The sequence below is a fragment of the Hemiscyllium ocellatum genome, chromosome 9 (assembly GCF_020745735.1).
Source record: "Hemiscyllium ocellatum isolate sHemOce1 chromosome 9, sHemOce1.pat.X.cur, whole genome shotgun sequence".
NCBI lineage: Eukaryota > Metazoa > Chordata > Chondrichthyes > Orectolobiformes > Hemiscylliidae > Hemiscyllium > Hemiscyllium ocellatum.
Window position 1 is genome coordinate 57,044,194 of NC_083409.1, and position 13,984 is coordinate 57,058,177.

At 42.2% G+C, this 13,984-nt stretch overlaps 1 protein-coding gene across 1 annotated transcript in view; it reads left to right on the top strand.

Moving 5' to 3' along the window:
- The first annotated feature begins 803 nt into the window (after positions 1-803).
- Positions 804-13,984, top strand: part of cachd1 (cache domain containing 1) — a 163,552-nt gene continuing 150,371 nt past the window's right edge. Inside the window, exon 1 of the mRNA XM_060830378.1 lies at positions 804-1,132. Coding sequence (XP_060686361.1) covers positions 908-1,132 — 225 coding nt within the window. The 5' untranslated portion in view covers positions 804-907. The remainder of the gene's footprint in view (positions 1,133-13,984) is intronic.

Here is a 13,984-nt window from a genome sequence, read left to right on the forward strand (position 1 = left end):
CTGTGGAATTCATTGCCGCAGAGTGCAGTGGAGGCCGGGACACTAAATGTCTTCAAGGCAGAGATTGATAAATTCTTGATGTCACAAGGAATTAAGGGCCACGGGGAGAATGTGGGTAAGTGGAGTTGAAATGCCCATCAGCCATGATTGAATGGCGGAGTGGACTCGATGGGCCGAATGGCCTTACTTCCACTCCTATGTCTTACAGTCTTATGGAGATCAATGTTAACATTAACACAGCGAGAGTACAGAGGATATGCAACATGAGGGTGGGATATTTGTAGTTTAGGAGGAACAAGCGAAGGAAAGTTCACATAAACACAATAGCGTTGATTAAATGAAGAATTATGTTCTCCGCGGGGAGTTTAGATGCGATGGCCACCTCAGACCAGACACGTCCCGCGGCTGAGAGGGCAGGGTGGAACTCTCGGAACTGGGGTGGAGGATTCGCATTTTAGGTTTTTGCACAGAGTTGACCAAAACGTCCAAACACAAAAGGAAGTCTGGATTTTCAAAATCTCTTCTTGCGTTCACTATACTGCAATGCGTAGGTGAGGTTGCCATGGTTATACAGATAGTATTATAGCCAGAGATCCAGCCCGGGTTTTACAATGGTCCTTCGCGGCTGCAAGTCAGTGTCTCTCCCCCCCCCCCCCCCAAACCGAGAGAAAGCAGTGAGTCCCTGGATTCGCTTTTGGAGAGGGAGCCGCTTTGGGGAATCTCAGCGGAGGAAAGTTTTTGTCTTGTTTATACTTGGAGGGAGGAGGAGAGAGCAGTTGGATTTGTTTTTGGGTAGGGAGGGAGTTGGTGTGGATAATATTTTTAAAGGTGGGGGGGGGTGAAGAACAAGTTTGCAGCAGAGTTTGAAGAAAGTTTTTTTTGCACATCCAGATTATTTTCTTTCGTCATGGCGAGAGGGGGAGGTGGATTTGCCGCGGGGTTCTGTCCCCGGGTGTCCCGGTCACTGAGTTCCCTGCTCCTGCCGGCTTTGCTGGCTCTGCTGCCGCTCCCAGCCGCTGCTCCAGCCGCAGCCCATGAAGCCGGAGACTTCTCCATCCTGGACGAGGCGCAAGTTCTGGCGAATCAGATGCGAGTCCTGGCTACCAGCGAGCTCGGAGTCTTCAACATGCAGGTAGGAGCATGCTGTTCTCCCTGATGGACCGTCCCCCATTCCCTCTCTGCACATACCCCGAACCCCAAGCCACCTGGATGAGGCATCCTCGTCCCGAGAAATGAGCCTACCAAGTCGGGGGAAGAGGGAACCTGTTCCTCTCATCCTTCAGTCTTCTTGCATCCTCTTACCTTGGGCGCCCGAGTTTCTTCTATGTTCAACCTTCTGAATTCCCAATGAGATTGTATTTGTCTGGTTTGGTTGAGAAATGAACTGGTGTGTTGCTAGTAATTCAGCCAAAGTGCGGACTGGAGATTAGAGTCGAGGGTATGATGCTGGAAAAGCACAGCAGGTCAGGCAGCATCCGAGGAGTAGGAGAATTTGCCCGAAACGTGGACGCTCCTGCTCCTCGGATGCTGCCTGACCCGCTCTGCTTTTGCAGCACCATACTCTGGACTATTGCTAGTAATTGTTTGGGCGGGCTAGATGTTGTCATATTGATTTAATTGAAAAAAATAAGTAAAGCTCTGTCTCTATTGCAATCAGTTCCCATTCCAATTGTTGTCCATCATTTATCACTCAACTTCTAATTTCTAAATCTGCCGATTGCACTTTTTATTCAGCGTTACCAGCTATTGTTAAGCAGCCCCCTTCAGACAGACACTGCTACGTTTCTCCTTGAATGCACACTGTAGTCATTATTCACATCGATGTGCCACGTCTCTTTTGTTTTATTCCAATTCGCTATCGCCTTTCTAGTCATTATTTTCTTGCTCTTCATTTATTTACCAAATTCCATCATTGTTAATTCTTCACGTTATACAAGTTATATGCTTGGAATTTGTATCTTAGTTCAGTCTTCATACAGAGATGCGGATTCTTCATTTAAGTTTTCTTTCTTGATTGTAATTTGTGTCCAGAATAGACATTTACACTATTTTTTTTGTTTCACACTGTGCTGTCAGGTTGAAGATTACCAATGATCCCCAAATAGTTTAATCTATCAGTGCCTATGACCTGTGCCTTTCCTATTCTATTAACCCATTATAGGCTTCACATCAGCGATTAATTTAAAGTCATATTTGAATTCAGAAGTTTCAGTAATTAAATTCTCATCCTTTCCATTTTTCTTCAGCTGAACGTCCTGATAGTATGCAGCATTAAATTTTAATAAGTGTAATGTCATTTCAATTATAAAAAAATGATTTTGATGTTGAATTGTGTATGCTTTCAAAGTAATGCTTCATGGCTCCTTAAAGCTAACTCCAAGAGACATTCTCAGGGTTAAATTCATTTCACTTTTGCTTCTATTCCCTGCCCACAGATACTTCTGATAAATGTGATGATGGGTGGTATCTTAAGCCTGAGTGGAGCTGACAAAAGGTGAAAGCAAATGGTCCCTGCAGCCAAGGAGGTGTTACATATGCTCAAACTGTGTGCCACTTCTAAGATGTGGGAAAGTTTTGTCTGTCTGAGAAGGGGTACTTAATTACCTCCTTTCATTCTTTTTGTTGTTGCTGGGTTAGGCTCTACTAAATATTGATTTTTTTTTCAGAGGAATTTGGTTATTCATTGAGAGGCAAAGATTTAATTTGAGTTACTCCAGTACTTAGGTGGTCAGTGGATTTGGTGTGGTATTTAACAGAGGCTGGAAATTTCAGAATTGATTTCTGGTTTGGTTGCAGTTAATTGATCTCAGTAGGAGAACTGGAAGTGTAAGGGAATCAAGAGTTGCACAGTATTTAAAATCTCAAGAGGCGAATCGGCAAAGTTCTAGCTTCTAACTAATATTGAGTGTCCACAACTGGGAAATGTGGATATTGGATGAGGTAGCCTTGTTTTTGTAATGCCTTGTGCTGGATGAGTAGCTTTTTGACCTGCTTGTATGGTAACATTGTTCATAATAGAGAAAAGCCTTATTTTTTCCTCTCACTCCCATCAATTCAAGGTGTGAATGGGGCAGGCATCGAGGGAAGCTTATAGCTGAGGATCTGCATTCCTGACTTAAATGATTCATACAGCACCTTACCTTCCTTTTATGTATTTGCCGTACACCTTTAATTTATAAATTTCCAAATGCATGGAGTTACAAACGCAGCTCTGTTCAAATGTATTTAACCAACCTTTTAAGGATTGTATGTGTTTTTTTTTGACAATTTGTAGTAATGTGGTTCCACATCTTGGTTTCTTCAGATGTTTATGGAGGCCACAAATTTTATTTACTTATACAGATGACTCTATACTTATTGTATAAATAATGGTTTGAGTGAACATATGTTGCAAAGAAGCTATGTGGATTTGTAAGTTTCTGTAACCATTTTGCAAATGTTTTCAGTTTTGTTTTCTACCGTTCTCCAAACAAAAGTTCAAAAAGCAATGATTTCAGCTGAAGACTGGTTTGGCTAGTGCTAGGAACTGCCTGGTACCTTGTCCAGGTGGCAGTTTTCAAATGGAAACCTTAATGGTATTGTTGCCCCAGCTATTTGAGGTGGTACCACATCGCAGCCATGCCTTGGCCCAGTTTTCACCTCATCTGCATTTTAACATTAGAGTTACTTGGATAGAAATCAACATTAGGAACTCGTGACGATTTTATCACTGTAGTTCAGGGTTACTGAAGGTCTGCTGCTGTTCTGGCTGAGATCAGTACAAACTATGAACTGAAACTGAGACCTTTTGCTCAGAGTAGTTTAGCATCGAACATCAAGTGGTGCATTTATTCATAAAAGCCTCTAAGGCAGCAATTCTCTCTATTGAGAATTAAGTTTATAATGTAAATGCAGTCCACTGTAAAATTACTTATCAGATGGTCCAGCATTAGAGAGTGTCTTAAAAGCAATCATGAGAATGTTTCCTGAGCTAAGAAATTTTCAGGTAGGTAGAGATTTAGGTAATTTTGGACTGTCCTTCTTGGTAAAGGAAGACTTAGGAAGATATACTCTGATCAGATAAGTTGGTGGTGAAAAATATATTCCCACTGCTGGGAGAATAGAGAATGAGAGGACACAGATTTAATGAATTGGCAAAAGAAGCAATAGAGATTTGAGGAGAAACTTGCTCATGCAAGAAATGGTTCGGATCTGAAATGTGCTGCCTGATCATGTCTGTTGAACCTGCCTCTACATCATTCAGGAGGGAATTGGAGCAGGATCTGAAAAGGAACAATCTACAGGGTTACCGGGAGAAAGCAGGGAGTGAATACCACGAGCTGATTTGCTCGGTTGGAGACACTGCACTAGCCTGTCATGTTAAATGGCTTCCTTTTGTGCTGTAATAGTTCTGAGATTCTGTATATTTTCTGTTTTTCAACAGTAAATGTAGTTTACAACATGGTGTTGATTTTAGAATATTTACTGAACAATATGACTATATAATGGCTTTTAGAAAAAAACAAATTCCCTAATTATATTGATAGGAAATACATCTTTTGCTTTTGTTCTCCTATATATATTTTGAAATGACAAGAAACTAATGTATTCTGATATTGCCAAACTGTACACGCAATATTAGCCTTGGCATTTGGTCAGTACATGTGGTTACATCTAAGTTTGAACAGTGAAACTGCTCCAAATGCTTTGTTGCCTCAAGTCTCCATCATTATTTTGTAAACACATCAAAATAAGTTACTTTGTTGTTGATGTTACAATGGTACACAAATGAGTGTTAAACACAGTTGGTAAATTTAGTGCAATCAAGAAACATAAACTGTAATATTTCAAGTTAATTTCTCGACTCGATCTGTACTGAGTTAGCTAATCTCAGTTGGAGCAAGCATTAAGCTGAAAAGTTCAGTGATATGTTTGATCCAGGCCAGTATTTCCAACTTTTGATCAATATCTAGCAATGCCTACCATGAAGTGGGGATGCTGGGAGAGGATTAGGGGCACTTTATTCCATGTTCAAATCACTTGAGAACCTAAATTTGTTTAGATTCATGCGTGAAAATTGTAATGATGAAATGTTGCACGCATTTCCTAGAATCCTGTGAAAATGTCCGTCAGCACGAGTCAGTGTTTTCAGGAGATAAGGAAATGTTAAAGGAAGTGCCTTCTCAGGCAAAGATGAGATTGAGGAGCAGTTAGAAATGTTTAATTTTCTACCCTGAGCTACACAATGCAGGGAAGTTAATGGAAGGAGATCAGCTTGTTGTTGTGACTAGAGACTGTGGGTGTGTGGACTGACTGCCCTCCTTTCCTCCTTCTCTTTTGATTTGTAACAAGAGATTTTGAATTTTAAAAGGATCGGCTTGCTAATTCTTTGTGTAATTAACTCTTTAAAGTGGATGTATGAAGAATTAGCTAGACAAGATCACTTCAGTTAAAAAAAAGGAAGTTATTTGCTTCATTGTGCTAAAACCCACTCCAGTAAAATTATTAAACAACAAACCTCCTGACTTCGGTAACTTGTGTGCAAACACGATAAACCAAACATACAAAAATACAGATTAATCAGTAGATGAGGTCAAATTTGGCCAAATTAAAGTTCTGTCGGGTAAAGAAAGTAAGAGTACACAGGTTGTTGCTGGCTCCTCTACTGAAATTGATACTGGAGCAGCAACAGATTATTTGGTTTGTTGCTCTGAAGGTTGTGTGCACAAGGGAGAGATAACAACTAAATTGGCTTGAGAAACCCAAAACATCCACTTAAGAATCAACGCTTTTGGTACCGGAGTTGCTCTGCTGACTAGTTTGGTTAATGTGCAGCTGTGCCAAATGGGCTAGGAGTCTCCTCGTTTCATCCCCAGGATTGTGCTGAGTTAGCCAATCTCAGAAGGGCAATCCATAGAAAGCGGCATTTGTCATTAGTGCAGATGGAAAAACATTTTTTAAAAACGCTCAAAGTTTCACTCCTGATTGATATAATCAATACCCAGTGATTCCTATTCGAAAGTAGGCCTGTCTGGTTTGCAAAGAGTCAGCATGGTGCTGATGTTTTGAAGAATGGATACCCTGCTGACAGTCATTGTCCAGATCTTTACCTGAAATATAGTCACTTGAGAGAGATAATGAAGGGTGGCCGACACTGTGGACAATATCCCAGGGTAGGAAGTTTCTTCAGAAGGTGATAGGGTATGTTTGAAAAATACTTGAACTGTATTTGCCACATAGAAAATTAACATTCAACAGATTTCTTGCTTTTTTTTGCTGTTGTCCTATCTGTCAATTTTTAAAACAAGCATATTAATTAGGAAAATGAAAATTCCCTTCATTCTGTTTTAATAAGTGTGTGGTGCCTTTGAATTTGTGCATAATTCAGTGAATCTGTGTGGGAGGTAGCAGAAGGAAATCTTTTTTGTTGTACATGATTGCCTGTTGGTTGGGTTCCAACCATAATATTCCAAGAGGTTATTGTGAAGAATGTCACCGTTGACAAAGATTGCAGTTTTTCATCTTGCTTTGTGGTGACATTGTTCCGTAAAATATATAAAACAGAATGCATTCACTAAATCCTGGAGGAGCAGTGGTTCGAATCCTGGAGCTTGAGAGAATAAATCAGAATTTTTAATCTGGCTTTGAACTGCGCCTTCAAAGTACTCAGAAATCACTAATGATGTAAGCAATGTCATATTAGCAAGAGCTGACATTTCACTTCAAACACGGCAAGCACAGCTGTCTGAGACAGATATTAAAAAATGTATATTCTGGGCAAGGTGGATGAGCTGATAATTAGGATTATCATTAAGAGGCACCATTCTGAAAGTAGAACTGCATCCACTGATGGAAATTTCTGTTCTGGAAATTTTTAGCAGGATTGCAGTGAAATTATTTATAAACAAACAAACAGATGTTTAACTGCTATTCCGTGTTTGTTTCAAAACTGCAGAGTAGCTGAGGGTTTAGGATGCTTTAATTCAAATCCTGAGGTTCTTGTTTTGTTCACAATATCATCATTAGAATTTTGAAAAAATGAAATTGTAAAACCCTGTATGAAGACATTGAACAGTGCAAGTACATAATTTTTGAAAATTTTAACTTGATTTATATGTGAAATATAGCCACTCGTGAGATAATGCAGGGTGGCTGGCATTGTGGACAACACCATGGGATAAAGATGTTTCTTTAGAAAATTACATATGTTTGAAAAATAAGGTTAATAGTGCTTGTCACATTTTAAATATAAAAACGTAACAGATGAAAGAATTGCTTTTTCAAAGAAAGAACACTTGAGCAATGTTACCTGCAAAGTGGTTCCTGATGAAGGGCTTTTGCCTGACATGTCGAATTTCCTGCTCCTCGGATGCTGCCTGACCTGCTATGCTTTTCAAGCACCACACTCTCGACTCTGATCTCCAGCTGTTCTCACTTTCACCGTACCTGCAAAGCAGTCCGTATCACCTTCTACTTTGTGGCAAATTCGAGGCTAGTTGCTGTGTGTATTTCTTGGTTTTCACGTTGATGGAGCTGGGTTACATTACTGTTTTCTCTGCTTTATTCGGTAAAAGATGGCATGTGAATACTGTTAGAAGGGAGGTTTATTCTAACCTGCATACAGCAAATACAGCAGTTAGCAAAGAGTGAAATAGAATCTACAGCACAAAAATGAACTACACAGCACTAATAGTCCACTTATCTTTGCGCAAACCACCTCCACCTCTCTGTGTCCTTCTATTTCTTTCAAGTGTCAACTGTGGTTCATTGGTGACATTCTTGCCCCAGTCAGGAGATTATTTACTCTGTCCCCTTTAGTCCAAGAACTCCCCACCTATGTTTGGGACACCACCCACGCCCTCCATCTCCTCCATGATTTTCGCTTCCCCGGTCCCCAACGCCTTATCTTCACGATGGACATCCAGTCCCTGTACACCTCCATCCCCCATCACGAAGGACTCAAAGCCCTCCGCTTCTTCCTTTCCCGCCGCACCAACCAGTACCCTTCCACTGACACCCTCCTTCGACTGACTGAACTGGTCCTCACCCTGAATAACTTCTCTTTCCAATCCTCCCACTTCCTCCAAACTAAAGGAGTTGACACGGGCACCCGCATGGGCCCCAGCTATGCCTGTCTCTTTGTAGGATATGTGGAAGAGTCCATCTTCCGCAACTACACTGGCACCACCCCCCACCTTTTCCTCCGCTACATCGATGACTGTATCAGCGCTGCCTCGTGCTCCCACGAAGAAGTTGAACAGTTCATCAACTTTACCAACACCTTCCATCCCGACCTCAAATTCACCTGGACTGTCTCAGACTCCTCCCTCCCCTTCCTAGACCTTTCCATTTCTATCTCGGGTGACCAACTCAACACAGACATCTACTATAAACCGACTGACTCCCACAGCTACCTGGACTACACCTCCTCCCACCCTGCCCCCTGTAAAAACTCCATCCCATATTCCCAATTCCTTTGTCTCTGCCGCATCTGCTCCCAGGAGGACCAGTTCCAATACACATACAGCCCAGATGGCCTCCTTCAAGGACCACAGATTCCCCCCAGATGTGATCGACGATGCCCTCCAACCGCATCTCCTCCACTTCCCGCTCCTCCGCCCTTGAGCCCTGCCCCTCCAACCGCCACCAAGACAGAACCCCACTGGTTCTCACCTACGACCCCACCAACCTCCGTATACAGCGTATCATCCGCCGTCATTTCCGCCAACTCCAATCGGACCCCACCACCAGGGATATATTTCCCTCCCCTCCCCTATCAGTGTTCCTCAAAGACCACTCCCTTCGTGACTCCCTCGTCAGGTCCACACCCCCCACCAACCCAACCTCCACTCCCGGCACCTTCCCCTGCAACCGCAGGAAATGCAAAACTTGTGCCCACACCTCCTCCCTTACTTTCCTCCAAGGCCCCAAGGGATCCTTCCATATCTGCCACAAATTCACCTGCACCTCCACACACATCATCTATTGCATCCGATGTGGCCTCCTCTATATTGGGGAGACAGGCCGCCTACTTGCAGAACGCTTCAGGGAACACCTCTGGGACGCCCAAACCAACCAACCCAACCACCCCGTGGCTCAACACTTTAACTCTCCCTCCCACTCCACCGAAGACATGCAGGTCCTTGGACTCCTACATCACCAGAATGTAACAACACGACGGTTGGAGGAAGAGCGCCTCATCTTCCGCCTGGGAGCCCTCCAGCCACAAGGGATGAACTCAGATTTCTCCAGTTTCCTCATTTCCCCTCCCCCACCTTGTCTCAGTCGATTCCCTCAAACTCAGCACTGCCCTCCTAACCTGCAATCCTCTTCCTGACCTCTCCGCCCCCACCCCACTCCGGCCTATCACCCTCACCTTGTCCTCCTTCCACCTATCACATCTCCATCGCCCCTCCCCCAAGTCCCTCCTCCCTACCTTTTATCTTAGCCTGCCTGGCACCCTCTCCTCATTCCTGATGAAGGGCTCTGGCCCGAAACGTCGAATTTCCTGTTCCTTGGATGCTGCCTAACCTGCTGTGCTTTAACCAGCAACACATTTTCAGCACTTATTTACTCAAGGGTCCTTATCTAGGTTGACATTCTCAGTAGAGCTCTGATGAAGACTTTATAGTCCAAGTGCTGAACCAAAGTCCCCTTCTTTCCTCTCCATTGGGTGCCAAAATTCCCATAATGCTATTTCAAAGAGTAGTGGAACTCTTCCTAGCATCCTGACCAATATTTATTCCCTTGCTATCACCTTTTTTGTTGTGCCTCAGGTTTTGGGACATTGCAGTGTGCAAATTAAAGCCGTGCTTCCTACGCTACAATAGTACTATACATCAAAAATACGCAACTGGTTGTAACGTGCTTTGAGACTTTCTAATGTTGTGAAAATCATTATATAAATGCAGGTTTTTGTTTGGCTTTTTCTCTCCCTGATTTGCCTTGGTTAAATGCATCCATGCTACATGTCTTAGAGTGTTGTGATAGTGAGTTCTGTATTCCTTACAGTAGTTAAGATCCAATTGGTTTCTTGCCCCGCTATGAATATTCCTAATTTACATTTGTAAACAGCACACATGTTATAACAGAAGGAGCTTCCTATGGGAGAAATCATGTTGCCGACCAGTGCCCCATCCAGCAGTACCTCTCCAGCAAGCCACTAATATTAATAGTTGTTCGCAGGAAGTAAGTATTGCTGTCATGGGATAGAATGCTACCTCAAACAATGGGTAAATGCTATTGCACAAGAAGTGGCACACCCAACGTGAAAGAACATTAACGAGTGGTGATTTAAGGGTGATGATTTGCTGTTTCCTATAGTGCATTGAGTACATCTAGTGATCTGATGATCACAATGAGACCTGTAAGTGCAAAGGAAATAATTACAATTCCTAATGGGGATTAAACATCACAGTTAATTGCTTTTGAGCGAGGTACGGCATTGGTTAGAAGCAAACAAAAATTATTCTCTTATCCCAGAGACAGGCATTGGTCATATTAGATACAAGGTAAATTGTTTTTTAAAATCCCATCGAGTACTTTCAGACCAGCTTAGATGTAGTTCCAGAACAGTCTTTTATAATGTTTGTCTTAGTCTGTGATCAGATTCTTATTGTTTAACTTTATTTGAGGGTCCTATATTATATTAATCCATAAACTCAGCTAATGTTCTGGGAACCCAGATTCGAGTCCACCAAAGCAGATGGTCGAATTTGAATTTAGTAAAAGAAATCTGGAATTAAGAATCGACTGATGACCATAAAACCATTGCCAATGTGTTGGAAAAGCCCGTTTGGCTGACAAATCTCCCTCTGGGAAGGGAATCTGCCAATTGAAGGGTTACACCTGAGAAGCTGATTTCTCCATCTCTTTATGCTGCTTGGCTCGCTGTGTTCTTCCAGCATCCTGCTCATCCGATCCTGAAGAAAGGTTACACCCGAGCCGCTAACTTCTCCACCTGATGCTGCCTGGCTTGCTGTATTCTTCCAGCCACCTCCTTGTCTACCTGTGATTCCAGCACCTGCAGGTTTTTTTTGTCTCTAATCCTCATCAGGTCTGGCCTACATGTGACTAGAGACCCACAGCAATGTGGTTGACTCTCAACTGCCTTCTCAAATGGTCTGAGCAAGTCACTCAGTTCAAGGACAGCTTGGGACAGGCAAACATGACACCACTGATCCAGAAACATGACAGTCAACCAGGGCCACCCATGTCCCATGAGTGAATGAAAAAAAAACATGCCATTTGGATAGTGTCATTCAAGATTTTTGTATTCTGATGAAAGGTCATTAACTGAAACGTTAATTGGTTCATCTCTGTTGATGTTGCCTGAATTTTGCCAATTCTTTTTCTTTTCTTATTTTGGTTTGATAAACACTATCTAATTTAGAATGATTGCCAATCTCACTGCTGAGTGGGAGTAAGATAATTAATGTGGGAAATTTAAAAATGGTAGGAAGTGCTTTTGAGGTTGTATGTACAGCACACAAGCCAAGCAAGGAGTCAATGATTTTTTTTCTTTGCACTAATTTTAGGTGACCATTGTTGAATGGAGATGAATAAACTGTAAAGGGAGGTTCTAATGCAGCAAAGCTATATGCAAGACAGTATCTCCATTATACCCAGGATATTTTAACTTCAGCATCTACCATGGTGCCATTTATTTGTATTTCCATTGCCAACCACTTGTCGCTGTTAAATCATCAGTTCATTACAAAGTTTAGGGTTTTTTTTAGTATTCAGTCTGCACTATCAGTTGCTGTGGGCCATGCCAAATTACTATATTACTGAGAGAAAGGACTTTCCTTTTCTTAGTTTGAACCCTATTCTAAATCAGTTTCTGGAGCTTTAATAAGTGTCTTACCTAACAGTCACTCAGTCAATTTCAAACTGCACCCTTAAATGCTGGTTCCTGTGCTGTTTATCCACCTTCTTTAACAAGCTGCTATAAGATGAGGAAAATTTGATTGAGTACTGTCATTAATAAGATTTTCTTCCATCTGTTCACTGAAATGTGTGGACTCTGCTGGACTCCATAATGTATGATGTAGCTGAGGTTGAAAGTTGACAATCAACAATGACAGCTTGCATTTCAATAAGCACCTTGAGTGCAAGCAGGTACCAAAGAGCTTATGAATGGAAACTAGGTGAGAGAATGAGTGATCTAGTGATTGGAAAGGAGGAAGAAGTGAATGGGTATGAGACTGAAAACGTGGTGCATTAAGGAGGACAAGTGAATGTTGAATGAGTTCTAAGAGAAAATGGAAAAGTGGCTGTGAGTTTTCCACATTGTTGGAATAGAGAAAAAGAGCAACGCGTAAAATGTCAGTATGCAGGTGCAGAGAAGGGTCATAAGGAACAGCATTGTAGAGATATTTGAGGATAGTGTTAAATTCAGTGTTTTGAAGAATAGGGAATCACAATGGAATAGTTCAGGAATTAAAGGATAAAATGCACACAATTAAGATTGTCCGTCTGGCCAGAGGCTTTGGGAGATATGAGACTTGCTCCACTAGACAATAGAAAGTGCAAATTAAAATATAAATATTTGTTCTTTTTTTTTCCCCCAGAGCTGATAGAGGAGGCAGTCTAAATTTAATAGAGTATTGAATGCCCACTTGTATGTACTGGTAGTTCTTCTATAACGTGATGGTTGCATCCTTGTGTAATGCCGCATTAGAGAAAAATCGTGGTTTAGAAACCACAAGTGTTGGCGATGTGATCGCCCTAAAGCCAACACACATTTTAAAAGTTCACATTTTAGAAACAGTGTCCCCAATTTGTCAATAGCGTTACAGCAAATTTGCACGAGCGAAACACACATCATAGCTGAACAGCCTATAATGTAATGATCCAATGGACATCTTGATCACAGAGCCTTTCACCTCTGTTTGATAATGTATAATTGTTGCTGTGTTCGGTTCCCAAGGAGTGAATGAACGTTTTAGCATTTGGCACAACTGATGGAGTTTAATTCAGGCAAATGCAAGGTGCTGCATTTTGAGAAAGCAAATCTTAGCAGGACTTATACACTTAATGGTAAGGTCCTAGGGAGTGTTGCTGAACAAAGAGACCTTGGAGTGCAGGTTCATAGCTCCTTGAAAGTGGAGTGGCAGGTAGATAGGATAGTGAAGAAGGTGTTTGGTATGCTTTCCTTTTATTGGTCAGAGTATTGAGTACAGGAGTTAGGAGGTCATGTTGCGGCTGTACAGGACATTGGTTAGGCCACTGTTGGAATGTTGCGTGCCGTTCTGGTCTCCTTCCTATTGGAAAGATATTGTGAAACTTGAAAGGGTTTAGAAAAAATTTACAAGGATGTTGCCAGGGTTGGAGGTTTTGAGCTATGGGGAGAGGGTGAACAGGCTGTGGCTGTTTTCCCTGGAGCGTCGAGGCTGAGGGGTGACCTTTGTAGAGGTCTACAAAATTATGAGGGGCATGGATAGGATAAATAGGAAAAGTCTTTTCCCTGGGATCGGGGAGTCCCGAACTAGAGGGCATAGGTTTAGGGTGAGAGCGGAAAGATATAAAAGAGACCTAAGGAACAACATTTTCACTCAGAGGGTGGTGTGTGTATGGAATGAGCTGCTAGAGGAAGTGGTGGAGGCTGGTACAGTTGCAACGTTGAAGAGGTATTTGGATGGGTATATGAATAGGAAGGTTTTGGAGGGATATGGGCCGGGTGCTGGCAGGTAGGATTAGATTGGGTTGGGATATCTGGTCGGCGTGGTGAAGTTGGACCGAAGGGTCTGTTTCCATGCTGCATGTCTCTATGATTCTATGACTATTTACTCGATTTGTAAATAGTGTATTGGGAGGCTTCTTATTTGATCCCAGTCATTTCACTGATAATTTCATGTGTATACTTTCTAAGAGGAATCTTGGGAGCCCTGAGTAACCTTTTTCCACTCTGTAGCTCAACATGCAGATTCTAATTGTAATGGGGACCTTTCTGCCAGTGCCCTTAGCTATATCGGCATGTAATGGGCCTCTTCCTTCAGTGCTT